This window comes from Metopolophium dirhodum, chromosome 4 (assembly GCF_019925205.1).
Source record: "Metopolophium dirhodum isolate CAU chromosome 4, ASM1992520v1, whole genome shotgun sequence".
Classification (NCBI taxonomy): domain Eukaryota; kingdom Metazoa; phylum Arthropoda; class Insecta; order Hemiptera; family Aphididae; genus Metopolophium; species Metopolophium dirhodum.
Genome location: NC_083563.1, coordinates 34,182,237 through 34,208,462, shown reverse-complemented (window position 1 = coordinate 34,208,462; position 26,226 = coordinate 34,182,237). Strand labels below are relative to the sequence as shown.

General features: G+C 28.5%; 1 protein-coding gene across 1 annotated transcript in view; it reads right to left on the bottom strand.

The window, feature by feature from the left end:
* Positions 1 to 26,226, bottom strand: part of LOC132942570 (probable G-protein coupled receptor No18) — a 119,599-nt gene that overhangs the window by 57,579 nt on the left and 35,794 nt on the right. The window contains 1 exon segment of the mRNA XM_061011113.1: positions 864 to 1,111. Within this exon segment, the coding sequence (XP_060867096.1) occupies positions 864 to 1,111 (248 nt within the window).

Below are 26,226 nucleotides of genomic sequence, written 5' to 3'. Positions count from 1 at the left end.
GTAACATTGGTTAGACGAATACACTATAATTGAAAAAAGAGATAATCAACAAAAATGCCCTTGTCCCTTTGGATAGAACACCAAATAGAAATAGATATAGAAATAAAACTTAATAGAAATAAATATTTTTCCATGTGATGTATAGGGTACCTGTACATATAGTTCGTTTCAAAACATCCAACACAAATTCTATCGATAATCTAACTCTATCGTAAACGACACATAAACTAAATAAATACTATACATTTAGGAGGTACGGTAAATATAATATATAATTATTATGCAATTGAATATTGGGTCAAAAACTCAAAACTCTAACGAGCACCGGGTAACCACCATTTAAAGATATACCCTCGTAGAACACATGTTCCCATTGGTTAGATCGTTCTTTGTTTCAATGACAATCAAAACTCTAATTAGTATACCGAAGGTAAAAATAACAAATCGATTAAATATTTTACCATCGCTATAATATTATATTGTCCAAAATAAAATAGAATGCGACGGAAGGCTATAATTATTATTGAGCAACAGACAATTTATAACATAATATTATATAAGTAGGTACATATAGTTTAATTATTGACGCTAGAATTTATTAAAGTGATTTGATAAAATGTCAAGGCTCCGTTAGTAGAAATCGTTATGTTTTGAGGCGAATTGAAAATAATTAGACCCTCCGTTAAAAAAAAAAAAAATTTAAGTGATCTTTAAACGTTCGAAAAGCGTGAGTTTACTCATTGCCATAATAACGTGACGTATCGTTCACCAATATATAGAGTCTGTGCTATTGAGTCTTCTACGCACAGTGTTGTGTAGTAAGTCGCCAACTATAATGTAATGTTCAGCATGCAGTGTATTACCTGTACAGCATTGACGATGGTGTACGACGATAGTATTGGCCACTCCCAAGACAGTACTGTTAACGGTCCGCTAATTATGCACACCATACTGTCAGCGACGCACAAGTTCAGCAGCAAAAGGTTGTTGGACACCTTATGGCCCATGGAAAGAGCGAGAAACACGCATAAGTTCGCTGTGGTGCCGATTATCGCCACAAGTACCATGTGGACGGCCATCAATGACGTAGCTATGGTCGAAAACCCATCGTCTATAGAATGTTAAACAAAAAAAAAAAACACATTATAAGTTTGTGCTTATACTTTGAACTGCAAAACTTAATGATTGATATTACACCGCGTAGTCACACTACCTACGTCATTAGTTTTCAAGATCGACCATGAACCGTATTTTATACGCGAACGTACGTCTCACTGATATATATATTTTCGTAATCTATTTGTATTTTTTTGTATGTCTGTCCACACTGTCATGACATTTCACTTTTAGGAGCAGTAAATATTATGCTTCGATCTTCAACTTCAATTTTATATTATTTTCTGGTGGAAAAGTGAATGTAGCTAATACTTTTTTTTTTTTTTTCCGTTTGAACCGACAGCAGAGGAGGATCTGTGTGAACACTACTACTCCTCTGCTGCCATCGTTTATTAATGTTTAGTAAAAACGTTAATACATGCACATTCTTAACACATAACTAATTATGGTTGCTTCACCTTGAATGTAGCTAATACTTTGGGAGGTCAAAATTAGAAAATTTCATATTTTTTTTTAATACTTAAGAAAAACAAAAAATAAACCAGGAAAAAACTGGAATTTTTACGCTAAACCAGTTTTTAAAAAAATCGATTTTGTAATTTTGTTGTAGATTTGAAATGTTCACCAAATGTTTATAATATACTTTTAATATTACATGCCTACTTAATAAAACTTATAAAATATTTAGATTAAGTTTAAGCTATTTATAGAACTTCGAAATTTAAAAAAAAATGTATGCTCAATATTGGAATTAAAAAAAAAGTTGAACGTATAGCTGCATTCATTGTTTATGAGTGTTTGAAGTTATGATAAGTATGATTGTTTTGCAAATTATTTCAATACTAAAAATCTATAAAATTTTTAATTTTTATATCTTGAAATTAAATACAACATTTATTTAAGCTCTTACTGAAATCATAAATTCTGAAAAATCTATATAATGTTATCAAACATTTTTTTTTAATTTGATATTGAAATTGTTATGACATCTAATATTTAAGAAAATAACGATTTTAAAAGTGATATTTTTTGGAAAAATGAATTAAATGAATTATTAATAGTATAATAAATTACTTAAGTACCTACGCCTATCTATCAATGTAAATACATAATACAATATACTTGGTCATAATGGCTGACGGACAATCTCCGCTCAGAATCGTTCTTCGTATATAATGATTAATTATCATTGAATTCATTTTTAACACATAAATTACAGTGAATTACTTCTCAGTGACGGAGTACACTCAACACCTACTGCAGGCTACTGTACAATTACCTACTTGCCTACATTTTTTTTTACTATTATATAGGTACCTACTATTATTGTAACAGGCTGCAGAGTACAGGTTGTTTTGTTAAATATAATAATAAGATAACTAGTTTGTCAAAGTCAATGAAACAATTAGGCTCTATGCATTCAACTTTACACTACCTATACAGTTAAACGTAATAGTACATCAGTTACACATAGGTACATGTTTAAATAATTATTTGAATTTTTTTTCTTTATTACTGTAAAAATAAATTCAAAATCAAATACAAATACAAATTTTCAGTCGTTTAGATTTGAGTAGGTAACAAATTACAATAATTATTTTATTTCGTGTCTAAAACTCGTATTATTATATTATTAATGATAGACTATGCATAGCGTAGTAAATATATAATGTTAATAACATTATTACATTATAAACATTATAGAATCATACAGTACACATATGTATAATATTTGAAAATTGTTAAAAATAAATTATGAAAGAAACTAATAAATTAATAAATTTAAGCTACATAATAATATGCGTGATGGTAAATATTAATAATAGCTACAACTAACTTTACAACTTTACTTAGGTGCTCGAAATTATTTGTCTAGGGGGGGAGGGACCGGAAGTTTATTTGTACATAAAAATACATAAAATATAACATATTTTATTAACTTGGCTTAACAAGACTTTAGATTTCATGCGAGGCGATTTATTTATTATTTTTTTGTTACACGATAAGTAGTTAAAATAATACTTTGTTTTTCAACTTTGATTTTTGAAGGTGGTTCCTTATAGCGATTTGGATCTAGTCGGTACTTTTGAGAGGTCAGAATAGAAAATTCCATGAGTATAAAAAGAATAAAAAAAAATTAAGGAAAAACGGACATTTTTACGCAAAACTAGTTTTTGATGGAATCTATATTTAGATTTTTTTGTTATAACTCAAAAAATAATAACTGTAGATATTTTAAATCTTCGACAGATGTTTATATTAGCATTTTCTATATTATATTATGATAACATTTTCATTCAATATTTTGACTCGTTTTGAACATTTTATAAGCATTTTAAATTTTGAATTGTTTTAATTAGTGTTTCTATAACTTTCACTAAAACAGTCGATAAACTTTAAGCAAATTCAAATGAACATAGTTTTATTTTCATAGACATTTTAAGTTCAATTTTGGATCAAATTAGATATTTGAACAAGAATAACGATTTTAGTCATTTTGTTGTAATTTAAAAATATTATTCGTGGGCACTTGAAACTTTTAATGTATATTATTATGACATTTTCAATTGCTTTATTTTTGACAAAAATTAATTCAACCTAATGCATTACTAATTGTATAATAAATTAATGGCATTGATATAGCAATATAAATATATTATAATATTTTGTAATATCTGCTGACAGACCGTTTTTGCTCAAAATCGTATTTGGAATAAAATTATGTAATATAACATTGAATTCAAATTTAACACATCCATTACAGTGACCCATACGACATATAATGTACAGGAGAGCGATACCCACTAGCTCACCTTTTTTTTATAATGGTGACCTTTTTTTCGTATAATGTAACGTAATTTGTTATATAGTAATTTATCATAGTACCTATACTCAATTTAAAATAAATTTCCGAAAAGTCAGGGAGAAATGTCCCAGCTTACTCTTTCTTCCGATCGCCTATGAATATTTTATGTTTTAGGCCCTAATTCTGGTGTCCTTTTTTTTAAATCACAGAAAAAAAGTTCTGGTTTTAGTGAATAGTGAATAGTGGTATTTTTAGTTTTTTAATTTTGGTGGACTAGGTATAGACTTTTAGTCTCAATAACTATAGTAAGTATAGTTATTAACTTATTTACAATAATAAGAAATAATTAATTTTAAAGTTATAATAAAAAAAGTGAATAAATGTTATAGATTAAACATAATACAGTTCATAATAATATTATATTATACATTGCGAATTTATAGTAGATATATCTAATCTAAATTAAATGTTATATACATCATTAGGAAGTAGCTATGATCAAATTTAACTACCTATATAAGGATTTAAAAATGAATGTTAATAATTTAACTAATAAATTAGATTTAAATTCGTTTTCAAATATGAGATGTATTAGATAAATATATTTTTTTTTAATTGATCTTTAAGCTCGACTATGGCAATTAGCTGACTGTGGGTTTTTTTTATGATTGTAGGTAGTGGGGTTTGTAACGGTAGGGTTTTTACACATGTGTGTTGTGTTTGGCAAAATTTCTAATGGGGCACCCGTGGGTTTTTGCCATGCCCCGGGTGGGGGATGGCAGCACATGTTCTCCGGACACCGTGACTTGCCCGAAGAAAAATGCTGTCAGCGGCCGATGAGGTATCGAACCAGCGTCGTCCGCTCGGCCACTCCGTCCCCCAATATTAGATATTTAATAAGGCGTCAGGTGATCGGTTGGCACTTGGCTGCGATATTGGCGCATGTTCGTCTGTTAATGGAACTGTAAAGATTTTCAGACTGACTTAGATTAACTGATAAACAGAAGAGAGATATTTTTGCATTTTTGATTTTTTGAATCTTGCAGCTAGTTTTTTATATTCTACTGTTCTAGACATCTTTTGTAGGATGCTGTGTGAGCCCCTGTACGAAAGGCGTGAATTTAACCAGGAACTACCGGCATTCAAAGGTGCAAAGCCTTTTTTTAAAGTATGATATTAAGAAACAAAAATACATTTTTAGCAAAATATAACAAGACATTCATAATAATTGCTGCTGCAACAAGTGCCTACAAAAAAGTTATAAAAAAAATCTTTACACCAGGCAAATAAATATTTTTTTAGTATTAGATTATCATATTATTGGTTTTTAAATATTAAAATAATAAATTATCTATTAAAAAAAAATAGGTCCCTATATTATATTAATATATTTTATGGTAGTAGTATCAACTATTATCATATAGAAATTGTATCAATGCAGTATATTGATGCTGTATAATGTTGATAAGAATTTAAATTATAAATCGTATATTTAAGTTGGTGCTGAAGAGATGAACATTTTAATTTTAACCACTTAGACGTCTAATGACTGATGTCAATAATGACCCTACCTTCTTAGATTTTTATTCATAACTGTTTATTTCTCTTTTTGTATGTAACTCAATACTATTATTGTTACTAGTTTATTTTTATATGCTTACTAATTTATCACACACCATAAAATGTTTGTAACTTCTCAACTTTTCTATTAGAAAAAATGTTCTGATCATAAGCTTATCGATGCCCGATGTATGTTTTTGGAAGCAAATTGAATCTAGTTGGTATTTTTAGGAGATCGAAATTGAAAATGCCCAGTGCTTTTCAAAAAATTGGACAAAAAAAATTAAAATTGTCCTCCCTTGGATTGTATTTGATTAATTTAAATTTTTTTTTCTATAAATATCAATAAAAAATTATTTATCTGGTCAAAAAGCTTAAAAATGTAATAGGCAAGTTTTTATTATACCTAAAATATTAACGATACATGGGTGGATAAATCTCATCTTAAATTAACATGGGTAGTTAATAGTTTCTTTGAAGACATTTTGAACCAAAATTTATTTTACTTTACCATAATAATACTCGAGAGACACGTCAACTAAAGTTAAACCGCATAAACTTTAAAGAAACTATAATAGGTATAAATGTGTAATGTATAATGCATTACGTAATAACGAAACCATAATGATATTCCCAACCATTACCGGTTAAAATCTAGAGAGCATAGTATTATTTCTTCTTTAAACATATTTTAACTCATAAATTCTTAATGAGCAAAATAAATTATTTCAAAATGTTTACGAAACGTTGAATTATTGGTTTTACAATAATGAATCACTACTTAGTCCTCCGTAGGTAATGCCCTTTTAATTGATATCTCTGAGTACTCTGATCAAAATAAGCGGTGTGATGGATTAAAATAATTTCATATTATTTCATCTAATTATAAAATACTTGAATTTGTTTTGATATACTTATTAGTTATTTCTGAAGTAGATAGTAAAAAAGAAGAACCTAATAATTACTATTATAGTATCACAAAATAAACAACTTTAATATATTGTTAACATAATTAAATCCATGGATTTTTATTCATATATAAATCGTTTAGTGTTCTCTGTGAAAGTGAGAAGAGATTCGAAAATAGTTATAATTTTATTTTGCCTTATAACCGTATTGGAAAATTCGTTTTTATTTCAAATATACTTAAAATATCATAATTCATTACGTTCGAGTAATGAATCATGTTTGACATGTTTTATAAGCTTAAACATTTGTAGAACGTTGATGATTTTTGGTACTATTCTCATTAGCGTATGCAGAATTTAAGGTGTAAGCATCAAATGCGTATGATTAATTTTAAATCCAATCGAATATAAGGTATTTAACAAAAAAAATACAAGGTTCGATATCTTTTGTGATTTATGGGAAATGATTTTTAGGTGTGGAGGTAAATATTAAAATCACATATAGAATATAACATACACTATATAATATTAACATTATCATACTACACTACATTTTTAATAGGTCATATTTAGCCAATTTAGGAGAGATTGACTACAGAATGCAAAGTGCAAACCTATTTTGTGTAGAGTAAGGATACCGCGGATAACAGATGGGTTATTTATTCATCTGTACCAGACTATATCAGCAAATAAAGTTCTCAGAATTATTCATTATTTTATATATTAGTTTATACTATTCAGAATTTCAGTCGCATTTCTTGTAAACATTTTGTTGGTAGGTGTATATAAGTGTTGTGGAATGGATATATCTCACTGGTATTAGAAATTACAAAGCAAAATTTAATAATATTATATAATATTATGTATTTATTAATAAATAAAATACATTCCTTACACTAAAAACGCTAATGTTTTTCATATAATAATAGTGAGTTTTCTATTACGTTTATATCCAAAGACAAGATAAGAAAAACATCTGCATAATATTATGTCTAGGGATAGGCGATTTCCGGAAATATGTGGAAAATCACCGGACTCATACAGAATACAGAAACTGCGGGAATTAATAACTATAGTTGATCTGTTGATGCATCATAAGGCTAAATAATAATGTATTTTATATTTAATTATTATTTAAAAATTACTAATTTTGATTAAAAATATAAAAAAAAACACACACGGAAGTTTCAATTGAGATATATTATATTATATCATGTATATTATGTACTTGCAAAATCAATGTTACATTGGTAGAATTGATTTTTATTACATTAATACAAAAAAAAAATAACCGTTGTAGGTACTACAAATAACAATTTAATCTCACAAATATTTTGTAACTGTTGATAATAATTAAATTTATATAATATATGTTATACGCTGTTATACAAGTATTAGAAAAACGGAAATGTAGCAGAATGCCAATATTAATTATTATTATATTATGCAATACGAATTAATAGTAATATAACTAATATAAATTGTACAATTTAAGCTGAGTGATTAGCGATTGAATTATGCAATAAATTATAGTACCCTCTAGTTATCTCTGGTTTAGAAATCCGCAACATGCAATTATAATATGACTACTTTTGAAATTCCTGGAAATGTACCGAAAGGTACGGCTTATCACTTAGTGGCACGTGGAAAATATGAAAACCATTTATATACAAAAAACAACTTCAAGGACAAAATGTGGGATCTCTAGTCTAGGAAAAGTGAAAAGTGGAAGGGGGAAACCACTTGTAAGGGAACCCGCATTACAGCATTTTCAGATGTACCATAGCTGAGTCCCAGACACCTTCAAGTCACATGACTTGTACAACTACATGATAACTTGTATTTTGTTGAATAAACAATCATTTAAAATTGTTCTTGTTTTGTAAATTGTCTTGAATCAATTAAAAATACTTCATCTGAATGGCAGAGATGCCCGCAAAAGGATTTTTTAAAACATTTTTTTTGAGATATTTGATTATCTAATACAAATAATATGATGAATTCAAAATAAAATTTAAAATTGTATACAAGTTTTGGTAGTTTGATAGCATCATAAATAATTGGTTAAAATGTAAAGCCGGTTACGTATTGCGCGAACAATACTATTATTAACAAATCTCGGGTGTAATGATCTAAATTGGAAATATTAAAACCTTTAATTCCAGCACCGCTCCTATCATTAATAATATTATCAACGGTATCATTACAAATTGTATATAAGTGTGTATGAGATGGGTTTTATGGACTACCATAATTGTTATTAATATTGATTATCGTTTATCAGTATCTCCACGATACTTTGATAGTGACTTGATAGCTTGAAAACTTGAACGTCCAAGAAAATATAATTTGAAACATGTTTCCAATTCTATATTATACCTCGGTTCATAAAAGTTATTAAACCATATTATAACGTTACCAATAAAGTAGGTACCTATGAAATACGCCATCGACATCGATGACGTAGTAGACAGTAATACTCTTCGATGATTCTAGTGTATGAAATTCAAAGATTAAATGAATAAATTAAATGAATACACCCGCACGACATTGAACTTCCTATATTATTCACACTCGTGACAGATTAACTATACGTGGACTTTATTTTAAGATCATATAAAAAGCAATAGTTACCAAATGTAGGTACTTAACCTACCGATAAATCGAGTAGTATCTAGTATCTAATATCTAGTACTATTTGAATTGAATAATAATATTGTAGTTTTCCTCAATAATTATTGTTGACGTTGTGACAGTTTAATCTAAAACCCGAATACACGTTAACAGTATCTATCTATATATTGTATAAATTAGATCAAACGTTTGGAATTTGGGTCAAATTGGCAATCATTAATGAGAAATGACATTGAAGTACGCTTAATACTGTTCAGTCAATTATTACATATCGGCTAAAGAACATAATATAATCTATTAAAAATATGTAATCGCCAAGATGGCAAGATTTCATATTTTAAAAAACAGGATATTTTTTATTATATTATATTAATATTATACTCAGTCACGTGTGTGACGCCCACCAACATGATAATGCCTACAGCCTTCAACTATGTAATAACATTTATAATAGTACATATGATAAGATATTATTATTAATATAATATTATGTACCAAAAAATATTCGTGAGGATTTTGGTGGCACGAGGTCACGCGAGTTTATAAAATGATCATGATGTATCCACCATTAATTACCATGGTTAATAGTGCAAATAATACCATTGTACTCCACTTGAACGACTTTGTAATGGCCTGAGTATAATGTAATAATTATATATTCTTCCTATGACGTAGACATTTAAACAACAGTTACAAATAACATATCATTCAGACTTCCAAGTTTATAAAAGAAACTTTGTATTTTTATTTTACAGCATTGAGATGATACTAATTTTGCTTTAGTTAAATAATTTGTTTGGTTACCACGGTTACCAATAAGTTATATAATTTTCACTCAGAATCATTTTTATCATATACAATTTATTATTTATCATTATATTCAAAATATGTAACATATCCATTAGTCAATATAGCGTCCAACTCAATGTCGATGTACACTTAAGGCCTTCTATACAGCATAGCGACCTCCCCGGATATTTTTGAAGAACAAATTGATAATTCGGTAAAGCATAAAATGTAATGATTTTATAACGATGTTTTCAATAAGTGAAATATAGCAATTTGGTAGTGCGATCATCTAAGGTGGAAAAATAGTAGGAACGTTGGACATTGCTAAGAGATCAATAAGGGAGAATTCGATTAGGTTATGGAAAGAGCTAACAGCTTATGAAGTAATAGGGGCATTTATTAAAGATTGAACTAAATTGGCTGTTAGGCCGTTAGGGAATTATCCTATATCAGACCAATATTTTGATTTAAAGGTTCACTTTTAAGAGTAGACTGAGTATTAGGGCTCTAAAGCTCTATATGTTGGTATAGTCTGAAAATGAGCTACGCAGCAAGGAGAACAGAATCTTGATTTCCTTGGAGAGTGGTGATATGTTTGGGTAGGTGTGGTGACGGTATATGGATATTCGTTGTTGGATTTTAGGAGCAATTTATTTGTAATCGTTGGCTGTGTATTAACAATATTAGAAATATTAGAGTGACTAAACGCTGTGTTACCGGGTTTTTTTTTTTTTTAATAGTTAATTTAATAGATAAATGGCATCACGAAAAAAATGTTTTTGGAAGTCATAATTTTTTTTTAAGTTTTATTGAAGTTCTTATTCTTGGTAGTTGCGGTTGGTTACAAGATGGAGAAGTTGATAGAAACATCATCAAGAAACAATGGCGTGAATAGTAGGACACAGCTCGATGGAGTGTTTACCATATCCATAATGACTGCATCTTGGACACTGCGGTATAATTTAGAGGTGAGTCTAAACCATAGACACTTGTTGCATTGAAGAAGAGAATGAAAGATTGGCGATACATCAAAAAGAATATTAAAAATCTATATAGGTAGAGCTTGGTATTTTGGTAGACAAACCAAAGGTTAGATTGTCTAAATAAAATATAATAATGCAATAGTATACTAGTACCGATTACTGAATTAAGTGAGTAACATTGAAATAAATGAAATTAAAAATAAATTATAGATGTAAAATGCCGAGGGTAAAATGTCCATTTACCGTCAAGGTTCAGGTTGAATTAGTGAACAATGATAATATTACCGGTTTGTCGTCGAAATTGTGTTTGAAGTGTTTGAGATGTTGTTCAACGTTATGTTTCGTTTGTCGTTTGTGTATGTGTGGCAACGGGTAAAGTCATGTGGGACGTGGTGTTTATAAATTTATATTATGATTACGGTCCCAGGTTTAGATGAATTTCTAATGACGTCATTATTGATAGAGTTATTATTTTTTTTTTCTATTAATCAACCCGTGGCAACTTAGGTCGTTGGGTGGTTTTTACTGTGGGGGAGGGAGGGTAATGTAAGTTTAAGCACGTGTGTTTTTTGGGTTTTGGCAGATTTTTATTGGGCACCCGTAGGTATCTGCCATGCCCGGGTGGGGGATGGCGGCACTTCTCTCCGGACACCATGACTTGCTCGAAGAAAAATGCCACCCGCGGCCGGCATCGAACCGGCGCTGGTGTGCGTCGCATCCGACGCCTTAATCCGCTCGGCACTCCGTCCCCCGATACGGTAAAATACTCATAACTTGCTTAAAATTAAAATATAATAAAAATCGGATGAGATTGCCTAGATAATAATCTTACCTTTAAATCTTATAAGAGATCAATTCACTCTAATTTTTAAACTAACATAGCTATAAACGTGTTCTGCTGAGCATACGATTTGGTATGTTACGCACTTGTAAGACAGAGACAACACGCGGTCATGTGGGTATCACGTCCTCTTAAAAGTTGGATGATTATCTATTATATTATGTTGTAGATTTAGTAAAATTGGATTTCTATGTTTGTTGGTTAATTGTTTTGTTGGATATACTTGTGGTTGAAAACTTACGGTTTTTCCTGCCTTTAACTACTTGAAATTCGGGATCTGTGTGGTGAGTTGAAACGAGTGTGTGTTTAATTTTAATGTTTTTTTGCCCGAGAAGGCGGTCTAGGTATATTTAGATAACTTTTAATTAATTAAATATAAAAACTCAATAACTTCATTACGATTAACTGGCAGTAAGATGAACTTTGACGAAAAGAGGTAGGTCTCGACTGATTTTTTTTTTAAATTAACTATCTTGTGAACACTTACCAAGTAAATAATTACATGTTATGAATTCCTATTTATCCAAGAAATGAATTTATTATTATTTTAATCAGCTGTTAATATAGTTCTACGAGTACACCTATTAAAAACTACATTGTAAAAAGTTAAAAATTCAACAAATTTAGTTTTAAGTTCTTAGTACTTGTGACGTCCAACGCAAACCAATATTATTATAATTTATAATATTGTACTGGCAGGTACCGTAAGAGCGCGACATGCGACGAGATAGATAAGGCATCCTATCCCGCGCGCCTCAGTCTCCGCCGATCCAATACTGCACCACCGTACCGGCAGTCGCACACACGCTCCCCTCCTAGTACCCACGGCCCAGAGCACCGGCCACTCATGTTAGCTGTACGTATGTGACCCCCTCCCTCACCTGTTGTTTTTCCGTGCCACCCAAGATCGCAAAGTACTGACCGACACCAGCAAAAGCCACCACTAACTTTTTTCCCGTCTCAGCTCCCGGTACCATGAGCGAGTAGCAAGCGTTTTACTGATGCGCCGAAGGGCAGCACAGGACACACACTATTTAATGGTAACGTTTTTTTGGTACATCATTATTATTATTCTCACCGTGGCCGGTACTTTTAGGGTATTATTACTATACTATTATATTATTATCATTATATTTATGTATTATGGTACATTATTGTTGTCCTCCCGCCGGTAAACCGCTCCGTCGGAGCCGTGTGGGGTGAGTAATGTTTATATTTTATTTGGTAAAATGCATTATTATCATTAAAATGCATTATTATCATTATTTTTATTATTTACTTTGACCGAGTTTTATGCCTTTGGCTTTCTCGGCACAAACTTAAATCCTAAATTTGTTCAAACAAACGTATACATATATATTTTTCCCTCAAATTGAAGTGTTATTATTTCACCGTCGGTCACCTTTCCTATTACTGGGTCAAATGTATTCCCGTTCTTAGATATTAAAAAAAATCCACGGCACTCCGGCTTTCGGGTCTCGGCCCGTGGTTGGCGACCGTGAAATGTTCGAGGCGGCCACATGACTCTCGAGAACATGATAAATATGATCGAGCAGTCACATACTTAAAATCTGTTTTGCATGCTATGATTTAACATCGTTTTCATATTATAAGCGTTAAACACTACTATAATATCCTATTATCTAATGTCAAGCCAGGGGCGCCCGCAGAGAGGGGCCAGTGAGTGCCATTGTACCCACTGGGATTTTTTTAATGAACAAAAGAATTAATGTATAATAATGTAAACATGTGACTACCTATGTATGTATTACATAAATTAAATTTTGCACCGACTGAGCTGATTTTCTGCGGGCACCCCTGTGTCAAGCTGAAAAGTGAGCAAACTGAGAAAAGTGCTAACCCGCACATACACAAATCATCGATCTGTATCATGTCCAATATTACATCCTTCTATATTTTTCCAGTTTTAATTTTAAGAAATTTTGAATTAATAAAATCTATATCAAACTATTAATAAGACATGTATTTATTTTCAGAAACAAACCGTATTTTATAATTTAAAAATCAAATATTAATAAGTATAAGCTATAGTAAAAAATAGAAAGAAGTACATTTTTCTTATGCTTATACTTTTTCAACTATACATACAAATTGCTACAAGAAACCACTCGTAAGTTGAAAATTGAAGCATTATTACTGCCCCAAAAGACGAAGACAAACAGAAAAATAACACATTGTAAAATCAATTTCTCCGTTCAGAATCTAAAATTGGTAGTTTAAGTAATATTGTAAATTATAATATAATTTAGTGTCCTGGTGAGTCTGTTCTTGCAAACTTACCTTTGGAGTTGGAATCTTATCTAATTCAATATTTATTAAACTTAATTTTTGAAGATTCAATTGGGAACTGGATAACAATTTCCTTTTTCTTTTCATTTACATTTTTGAGGTTACAAATTTATATTCAATGCCCTAAATACCAAATATTATATTTACATAAAAAAATTAGTGAAAACCCGAGCCAAAAATTGACTTGGTACCTTAAATGTTTAAAGAAAAAACGACAAATAAAAAATATTTAACATAAACACCTTTAAATTAGTCTGCTATATGCTAAAATAAAAGTAAACAATGCAGTATTAAACTTCACAAATTGTACTAAGCAAAACTAATAAGAATAACTGGACATTATGTATACCTATAATAAATAACACATACTATAATATTATTATTAAATGTTAACTTTTGACGTTTTTGAAAATGTTTGAAAATTTCACTCCCATAATATTTTACTTTTGTATTAAAAGATTGCTGATTTTTTAGACACATTTCAAAATTGATTACCTAATGACTAAGTAGATATTCAGTTTTTATGAAACTTCATAATATTATTTAAACTGAGTGCTGCTTTCGTTTAAAATTAATTGAAAATCTTATCATAAACATAAAATATCATATTAAAAACAATTCTTTGTATTCATATGTTGTGTATTAAAATTGCAATGTATATAATCTCATAATGTTTTATTATAAAGTATTTCATAATGGATATGCAAACTTTGCAGTTTGCACACTGAATGAGCTTAAATATCAACATTGAATAAATTGAGGAATTTATAGTATTCAATTTGTAAACATTTGGGAATACAATGGTGACCGGGTGTTTGGTACTTGTCTAGCTTCGATTCCCTCCGTGTAGAAAAGTGGTGTATAATTAATAATTATATATTTAAAAACAATGACAAATTAAAGCATTCAAAAACGATTCTGAACGGATATCACTTAAAAAGTCAATTCCAGCAATTTGTCAACGTTTTTCAGAAATTTTTCATTTCATCTATTCTTTCAGACTATAATATTATTTATTGTATCTTGTATTCAATTTAATTGGTGACATTGTACGTGGGTAATAAAAATAACAGCCACACCGACACAAAAATAAAAATAAAACACACATCATTGTAAAATCAATACATTCATCGTTCCACTCAGAATCTAAAATTTGGCTGCATCCGAATTGCATGCCAAAAAAAAAAAAGTCCGAATTGCATGCCGTGAACGGTGAACCACACGTTTATTTATTATGCACTTGAGCAACATAAACTTTTTTTGGACTTTCCTAATTTTAAAAAAAATGCATTCTCTATAACGCTCTTTTATGTATGATTTTTACAACTGATTAGTTTCTAGATTGAAATATTTTTATATCCGAGTAAATATTTTCCCAAACTGTGTCTATATTGGAGTAATGTAGTGTATTGTAGTCTGCATATTATACGCGTATCGGTCACTTAAGTGTTTGTAGCTGTCAAATTTATAAGCTTTTATAATTTATAATTTACTATAATATTATTACCTATTATTATTATTATTGTTTTTTTAATTTATTATTATTATTATTATATTGTAACGTAATTTTTCATTGTAATTATGCCACTGAATAATTTTAAACTATTTCTCCTTTAATATTTACCGTTTTATAAAACGCTATTACTATTTTATTATTCAAAAAAATATGTTTCCGGTATTAGTATTATTAATATTTATTTTCCATATTGACATATTTTATTATTATGAACTATTATTATATAACATATTGTATATTTAAATTGTAATATTGTATGCCCAAAATTTCGAAAAAAACCACCAAATTTTAAAATAATATTATTTATTTGAAATACTATGTAAACATGTAAAATACACTCGCTTGATTACCTTAAACTACAATAGTTTTATTTAATATTTATTATTCACAGTGTCACCTTCTACAATATTTATATATTTTATTGTAATGTAACAAAATCCCGTTCCTCCAGTGGAAAAGTAAGTTATTTAGTTATTTTATTCGGACATACCCCTCTAAGAGATGGCATGCAATTCGGACAGACCCCTCCAAGAGACGGCATGCAATTCGAACATTCCAATTTATATTTAGTTTTTTGGCATGCGATGAGAATGCACCGAAAAATGTATATAATATATAACACGTAATAAACCAAAATATTATTTTTCATGAATTTACAAATACCTAGTGTATTTCTATATAGGTATTATTGTTTTAATTTACTCAGAAATAAATTATAATAATTTATTTTCTCATTTGTATAAATAGATGGTATTTAATATTCCAAAAAAGTTTTTCATATTTTTCTATTGTACCGTATTGTCATCAATAAAACATTATTTTTTATAAAATAGCTTTGATAGTTTGAGACTTTAAATATTAATTTTACAACTATAATAAGAACTATATTGCTTCAACAAAACACTTAATTACTTGGTTCATGGGTTTTACAAACTCATCTTAGATGATTACCAATAACTGAGATATAATAGATTTAAGTACTTTATCCCCTACAGGAGAAAAAAACCCATCTAGTAAATAATAATTTTATAATGACAATGCTCAAGGTTATTACTTGTATTTACACTTATTTTTACCATGATAGTTGGCTGTCAATATTGCAAATTAATTTATAACATAATAATTATTAGCATCTTTGAGTCAGGATGAATATTACACACCTATAGGCTATAGTATATAATATCTAATGAAAATAGTGTCGATAAATATTATTTTATGCTAATACAAAATGTATGGTAATCGTAACTTAAAACTCGCAAATAATTAATTATGTATTATATTTATAAGTACCAATAAAATAAAATTTGAATTTAATATAATTCTGACATTATTCCCCTACAACGTCTAATCTATTGTTCTGTTCTATATACTATATTGTGCGTTGACCACAAAAATCCTGTCATCTGCCCTTTTGATCCCAACTATTTGACTGCAATTCTATAATATTCTTTACCATGCTATGCTCGTCTTGATTACATCAGATGACCTATTTAAGAAGTATTGAAAAATATGATCCTATTTCTACCTTTATAAAACTGATTATCCTGGTAATCCTTGTGACTTGTAATATTCATCATATCATATTATTGCTAATATATTTTCTCCCAAATCTTTAATGAACGCATAATATAATAAAACATATTATGCCTGTCAAATATAATTTTTAGTATTTTTCTATATTATAATTGCATTAAAAAGCGTGTCCCAAGTTATCTGAAAATCGTTATTTATTTAAAGATGTAAAATAATTTGTTTTCATTTATTAATTCTTTCTTCAGACAGTCAGTTCATTTTCGGATTTAGTAGTTTACCAATATAGACAAACCTTGTCACAATACCTATAAGAGTTTTGATGCATGAGTGCTTGTAAAAACTTTCCTGGTTTTTACTGCTTATACAAATATATCTACTTTTTCTTTTATTTTAGTGCAACGTTGTTTTATTTCATTTCGCTTTTCTGGTATAGAATACAAAAGTACAGAACTAATAATTGTATAATAATTTTAACATTGTTAATTCAAGTTATAACATATAAACACCAAATTAAAACATTAATCGTGTGTAAATATTGATTTTGACGCATAGACGCGTAGCAAACATAACATTATATTATTAATAACCTGAAATTTCAATCAGTCATCAAAACTAAAATTAAATACTATTTTATATAATGCAACAAAATTAATGAAATCATCTAAATTTTATAAATACAGTAATTATAAGAGTTAGGTATAGGACTTAAAGAAATTGCCCCGAACACTTATTGGAAATTTCTAAATGATAGTTACATCCAAATTGGCTAAGTACAATAAATTTGTGTGATGAAAATGAAATAACATGCATGAAACTTTTTGAGCGTAGAATTCACTTACAATACAAAACAGAACACTTAGGTAATTTAGTATTTACTAAAACGGTAATATTATAGTATTCACGCGTCACTCAGAATCTCAAATAAAATATGTATAAAACGAGGGCTGAAACTATATATAATACAGATGGATTATATGATACCACAAAGTGACGGAGCATTTAAAATAAATTATAAAGGAGATCGACAATAATTACGCTTCAGACTCATATATCTAGGTGATTACCAACCAGATTTGGTAAGTTGGATAAAGAGATTTAGAAGATGAGAAAATGATTATGGCCAATTGTATTTTTTTGGAACATTTTGAGATAATCCATACTATTTAGTTGTTGAGTAAAATTCTTATCAAAATGATTTATTTAGAATTTTAAAACATACCAAAAAAGAGTTGTTAAAATATTATGTATAGGATACGAATAATGTATAATAATAAATTAAACATTTGTCACAACTCAAAAGGTTGAATAAGTAAGAACACAAGACATAATATATAATCTACATGACGTCATTAATATATACTAAATAATTTAAAAACAAATTGTTTTTTAGCGAAAAAAAAATGATTAATTATATTATATAATCAAATATTTTTTATATTTCAAATGACCTATGCGTTTTGAGGTAATCAAATGACAGCTGTCAGCTACAGTATAGAACCTTTACACAATGGTTATCATTCGAGTATTATAATACGCAGCTATTAATTAAATTTATTGAAATAAAAGTATCATAAATAATATCCAGCAGCGTGATATCTTAATAACAAAATATTTAATTACTATTTTCAATCTAAAATTATTGCTATATAGTATGTATAGCCAAAATGCATATCTTCCAATAAATTATGTAGCTATTAATTATTTCCTAGATACGATATAAAATATTTATTAGTTAGGTAGTATAAACCAATTAAATCATTGAGGCAAGTATTTAGTGGGGCCGAGTGTTTCATGGGACAGACAATACTTAGTCCATTTAGAGGGAGGTAAATATATGTATATTGACATATTATTATCAACAATTGAATGTATCAAACAATAAATACATTTATCTATACTTCTATATATATATATATATACTATTTACTATTATTATATTATATTATTAGGGTTTAAAAATTCATTTCCGTAAAAAATAAAAATAAAATTTTTATTATATTTAAAAGTTTATAATCGTCAACTTCCAAGTGAACATTTTTAACATTTGGTTTCTTGTATGAAACAAAGAATGTAACATATTTACATATAAATATATAATTTATAAGTTGTTTAACAAATCTATAATATAAACAATTTAAACATTGCCTTTTAGCTCTTAAGTTACAACCTCGTAAACCAACCCATAACCAACATCATAACATATTGTTGAGAGCCGTGGAACTGCGAATGCATATTATATAATACTATATTATGATTATATTATAATATTATATTCACAATGACACAATGTATAGATATAAACCACTCTTAACAGTCGTGAGACGTGACCTTTTACAATATACAAAATATGATCTAAGTATAAATAAAAGAGTCCAGAGCACCTTCATGTCACTCAGTCACATACTTACACATGCACGACTTTTGTACACTTTATAATTACTGAAAATACACCATTTTTTCATTCACTGTTGAAATTGATTTCAACTTTATTTCAAACTATACTTTTGGATCGCTGACGGTCTGAATACAACAATATTTTAAAACTCATATAAAAAATGTTTTTACTCTCAAAATAATGGCAGGAATATTTTTCATAACTACATAATAGAAAATTATAGAAAATATAAATATGAAATATTAAATCAAAAAAAAATAATATGTTTTTTATTTATTTCTAAGTGTGTAATCAACATCTTATTTCTAATCATCTATAACCGAACACGTTTAAAAGAAGAAAAAATATTTATCATAAATTCATTGAAATATTTTAAGAAGAGTGAAATTTTCAATTTTGAAATACTTCAAGTGAAATATTTCAAATTCAGAACCCTATAATATTATTATAATATTATAAAGAAGAAAGATTTGTATGCTTGTAACGAATAAGCTCAAAAACTACTGGACCGATTTCGAAAATTCTTTCACTATTAGAATGCTACATTATCCCCGAGTAATATAGGCTATATTTATTTCTAGAAAAAAATTAGGGACTCGGTAGGGCCTACCAGCTGGGTGCAACACGGGGAGGTGCTCAAACAGGTATTTTGAGATTTACGATGGAAATTATTGTTTATAAATGGTTGCTATTGGTTATAGAAGAAATAATAATTAGTAGAAATTAATATTTTATTTTTATATTAGTTGCCATTTATTAATCGGGCAGATCAAGCATGCAATCAATCAAATTTTTGCACAATACCTACTTGATATGCTGTCACACATTGTCCGCGGCCCCATCTGAGTTGCACTTACTGACTATAAGCATGCGTCAAATTGTCGTGCTTGTGACATCGAATATAGAAACTATACCTTAAAACCATACTCTATATGATATGTATGTAGTTTCGTACCCACATTCATTAACTACCTATTTGTTTAATAATTATTCATTTTATTTGATGTATCGATCATTCGAAATATTTTTATTTTATAATCTTTTATTAAATATTGTATCTACCTATGTTAAGTAAAACTTGTAAAACTTACTTCTAATAATAATTATTATTTACATATCGTTAAAATAATATTAGAAAACATAATATTTTATTTCGAGGATACATTATAATATATAATATAAAGGTATTAAGCAAACAAAATTATTGTTAATGTTTGAAAATTATAATACATATAAATATTAAAAAAATAAGGTATAATTAAATACTTGAGTAAATAAATAATTGATTTTGTTTGTGTGATTTTTTTTATATTTGTAAGTGGACATATATGGGGGTCTGGGGACATTTCTACAGCCCCCCCTCCCAAAATTTCAGCCCTAGTTGCGCCACTGAAAATAATACAAATCTACGCCGAACTTCAAAAAATATTAAGGGACCATGTACATAAAAACACAAAGGACTTAACGGTCATAAGATATAACTTTAAAAACTACAACATGTGTACACTATGCCGTCGGCATGATAAAAGAACATGGTATGACGACATTTATGTGATACGCATTTATGTGATACGCAGTCGTGTGATGTTATCATGATCAATAACCATTATCATTGATATTTATAACAAATAAAAATATATAATATTATGTAATATATGGCTTAATTATTGCAAATTGATACTCGTATTAAGTAATTATGAACTATTAAGACAAATGACAATCAGTAATATTTTGCAGTTACATAATTGCAATATGCCATAATGTTCTATAGTAGTAGCCACTAGCCAGTAGGCGACTTTAAAATATAAATAATGATAACAACGTCTAGTGATAATAGGCGAAAGCCGGCGGCCATGTTTGCGCGAACTCCGCTGTAAATTCGGTTATTGCTGACTTACCGTGTTCTTTTATCATGATAGACCGGACCGGCTAATTGTATAATTTCTGGATAGATACATGGAACAACTAGATAGCCGACTAATATACAACTGTCATGCAATGTTTCCAGGTTGTGTCGCCATTAGTCTAAACGGCAATGTTTATATTTTATCATATTGATCATTGTTATCATATAAAGGTGTAAACATTGCCGTTTAGGCATAGAGCGGACGGGATGGGGACGCGGCTTCAATAACAAATTATAGTCGGCTATCTAGTTGTTCTGTATATCTATGATTAAAACTATATTATACATTTATGATATTATAACAAAATAGTTCATTGATATGAAAATTTTTTTTTTAAACACAATGATATATTTATTTAAATTTCGTAATTACACATTATCATTTTAATAAATCATATACTAATAATATTTATAAAACCCCATAAAATGAAAACAACTGGAATTATTAATTTCATAAAATTTTAATCATTTTAATATTTGTTTTGTCATGTAAATAATATATTTTATTACGCTAATAGAATTTATGATGGTTTGATAAAAAATATTTATTCAAATTGATTGTTATTTTTGGTTCAGTGAAGCAGCGGGGTGCCATAGTTTTTCGACGTATTATATTGGCTTGCCTTAATTTCATGCTGGCGCCGATGCCCGATGTATCAGTTAAATTGAATTAATTGAAATAATTAATATAAGATATAAATATTTTATAAATAAAGGGATATACATAGATATACTTGGATATTAAAGATATAGAAAGAAAATGTATATTAATGAATAATGACATTATGCTTTTCATCAGTGTTATCACTTAAAATATTAATTATTTTTCATCCCTAATAGTAAGGTTAGAAATAACTCCAACATGGCTACATTTCAATTTCCATTGTCATAACTGTGGCCCGGTGGTAGAAAAATGTGGCCTGGTAAAAAATTTGGCAGCCCTATTTTACAACTGAAATGGCGCCCCTGCAAAGGAGTCCAAAGCAATCGAAACTCTCTGTAAACGGCGAAAGTCGTACCGGCGGCGACAAAATTACAACAGAGGGGGTCGATACCGGTAGATACCGCGATCGGCGGGTTCGCACGGCGTCGTAACGGACGGTAGACGTAGACTGCACGTGGATGACCGCGGCTCGGGGTCACACAGCGAAAATCGGACGGGCGACGGACACAATAAAAAAAAGGCCGTGTCGTCGGCACAAACGGCCGGAACTCGTGTCGCGTAAACGGCTGTACGCGAGCAGCGAGGTTTCGGGTGCACGGAGCATAAAATAAAAATATGGCGGTATAACGGCGACGGCGCACCGGATCGCGTTAGGTTACAGCATACGGCTTCCTCTACACGACGACTTTTGACACGACCAATTGCCTCGACGGCTTCCTACATGACGACTTTTGACACGACCAATTGCCTCGACGGCTCCAAAACGACGACTTTTGACACGACCAATAAATTGCCTCGACCGCTCCAAAACGACGATGTCACGGCGGCGAGTACCGCCAAGGTTTTTAGATTATAATCTAAAAACCTTGGGGTACCGCTGGCTGGAGGCTTGACTGCGGCGATACCGTCCCCACTCCGGAGGTACAAAGGTCGACTTCGCGGCACGCTCCGGAGTGGCAGACGTTGCGACACGGACACAACGCGTGAAATTCAAAATGATTTTGTATCCAACAGTACGATTACAATTTATATATTATAACTTAATAAAGTTTATAAAACAATTTAGGAGCTTCCTCAATACAACAATGTAACCATACATAAGTCATAATAATAATAAAACAATTAAATGTATAAATCAATCAATAAATTAGCAAAGTAATGAAAGTAGTAATTAAAAAATGCATAATATTAAATAGTGCCAAAAGTAACATCATACATTTTTATATTATTTAATTTCCACACTTCAACGATAAAAATAGAATTTATTTTTACACAGTTATTACATTGTACACCTACATGTAACAACGACATATTATTTTTTTATTTTAATTAATTTTTGTTTAGTAATTATTGCTATATTATGTTATAATTTTAAGTGTTTTAGTGGTTTTTGAACTTTTGAGGAGTGATTCTAAGATTTACGCAGTTTTACAAAATATTCAATACATACATATTGTAAAGGAAATTGATAGCTGTTTGAAAATATAAACATTTTTTGCTTTCAGTTTCAACAGTAAATTACAAAAATGGGTTTCTTTATAAATATGACGTATTATAAATACCACGCTTTTTACATTATTTAGTTTTCTCACTTGAAACGATAAAATTTTATTTTTTATTTATACAATTATTATATTTAGAACTATAAGTAGATATAGCAGATTTTGAAGAAATCATCTCTTTATTTTTAAATCTCCAATCTAGGAAGAAGTTATAATTAATGTACCTAGGTATCTATAGATTATTATTATTAGTTAAGTAATAAAATCAAGACCAGAAGAAATACAATATTAATAAAATAAAATACATTTTTTTTTCAGTTTATATTTTATTTTTATAATACATGACGTATTATAATATTATAGTATATAGGTACCATAATTACTCGATTCTTTTAATTTAATATTATGTCAATTTTTCTTGATTTTCCTTTTTAAAAATGTATTTTTGCATTGTTGATATTATGGTACTTTCAAAAAAAGTAGGTCACAATTTCCTAGATGGTCAAAATAATTAAAACTTCAAAACCTTGTTTTTAAATTTAAAATACCAAAAAGTATCGTTTTTTTGTTGTTGTAAATGTGAATTTTTCATCCTTAACATTTTAGTAGATACAGAAACTATCTATCGTACTTACTCTTTATTTTTTTGTTATAAAGTAATTTCATTTAAAAAAAATAAACCCCAACAGGTGGGAACACGCAAACTTGTGGATTTCAAAACTGTTATAACTTTAAAATTAAGTCAGACCGAAAATGCTGATGCACCATTGTAATTAACTTATTGAAATACATGGGTTTCTGAAAAAAATTTCAAAAATCGCTTAGCTAAATTGCATTTATACCACAAAATAGTAGTTATACCTTACATTTTAAGAAACACATATTTTTTTTTAAGGTTAAAATATGTTGCCCAGGGCGCGAAATGTTCAAATATGGCCCTGATTGTGAAGTAATATTGAGTTTATAATCACAAATACTATTTAAATTAAAATAATATATTTTAACGCAATCTAACTGTTTTAAACGAAAATAATTAGATGAAACCGTATAAAAATGCACTGCGTCCATAATTACACTGTTAAAAAAAAAAAATTACGATTAACAGTTAGATAATTAATAACTACCTAGTTGTACATTTATGAAAAAAGCCATATATTAGTAATTTTAAATAGGTGTAGTATAAATTATTAATGCACAGTACTTCATTATTTGGCACTGGAACTACAGAAACACTGAAACACCTTCAATTATTTTTTAATTACTCAAAAAATGGCCAATAGTTTCAGTGTCTTTTATTAGTGTACATAAGTGGTTGTATGTAGGTATTCGAAAAAAATCTCTACAAATAATATTATGTTGATTAACGTATTAAGTATCTGTAATAATGTATCGGAAATGATTTTATTTGGAATTATACTAGAAAAGTGCTTGTCTTTCAATATAAAAATGTTATTGGCAAATGTATTTTTTTTCCAATAAGTATTTCCAATTCTCTGACGTCAAACTACATAATGTTATTATTATAATATCATACTGATTGATACACGTATACTGTTTAATAATATGTATATTGTAGGCAATATCGTATGCATAACGTGATGTTAAACCACTTATTAATATTACATACGCAAATCGTACACATGAGTATAATAAACATACATCATTATTATCTTTAATAATATTGAAAACTATTCGGCTAATTTTTGTTCTTAGAATTTAAAGTTTGAATTTTATCGTAGTTTATAATTTTCGTGGAAAGTAAGTCCAACCTAAATATGAATTACAAGACAAATTATAATATTATGTGATTCTAAAATTTCTAACTGTTAAATTATTTTAAAGTTTTAAATGGTTTTAAACATTTTAAAATATGTATCGATTAAAAGATTTAAAAAAATGGATAATCAGACTTGAAATTTGTATAATAAAACTAAAAACCAATAATTTTAGGTAGGTACTCGATAACTTTTTAAATTATTTAATAATTTTTTTTATGATTAATTTAAATTTTTAATATACGTCTATACGTCAGACATTTGAAAACGTATGATAAACGAACAATGAACAATGAACATGAACATTTCTTTTTACTTTAAGGAGGAAATTGAATACAATCTTTCAGCACTACATTACTCAAACATATTTTCAGAGTTACTGTACTAGAAAAAAGTATACTTAATAAGTTGTTGAATGGGAAAATATTTAATATAATTTACAACTCTTTTATGAGTAATAAATTACTTTTGTTCTTGACTAAACACATTGAACATTTATAAATAAGTGAGTTTATTTTCGATTTTAATCCATTGATTAATCTTAATTTTTGTGAACACAATTTTCAAATAGATTTTTAAATGTAAGGTTATTAATACACATACAGACTTATTTTACAATATTTGCATAATTATTAATATTTAATGTACATTAAGAAAAACAAATTTATTTTTATTGTTACTATCACTGGATAGTACCTCCTAGGGAGAACTCCTCATTTTACATCAATTTTTAACTGTATGAATATATTTTTTTAAATAATATCTTATTTACTTACTGTGTGATATGACGACCTCATATTGTCAATATTATTTTATGAAATAAAAAATTAATACAAATATATTTGTATATTTTAGTGGTAACTAATGTAAATGTAAATTTTCTTATGACAGCATTATTTATTGTATTAAGTGAACAACATTTAAAAACCTAATATTTTTATCAAATTTAATCCATTTAGAACTTTGTACTAATTCAAGTTATTTTAAA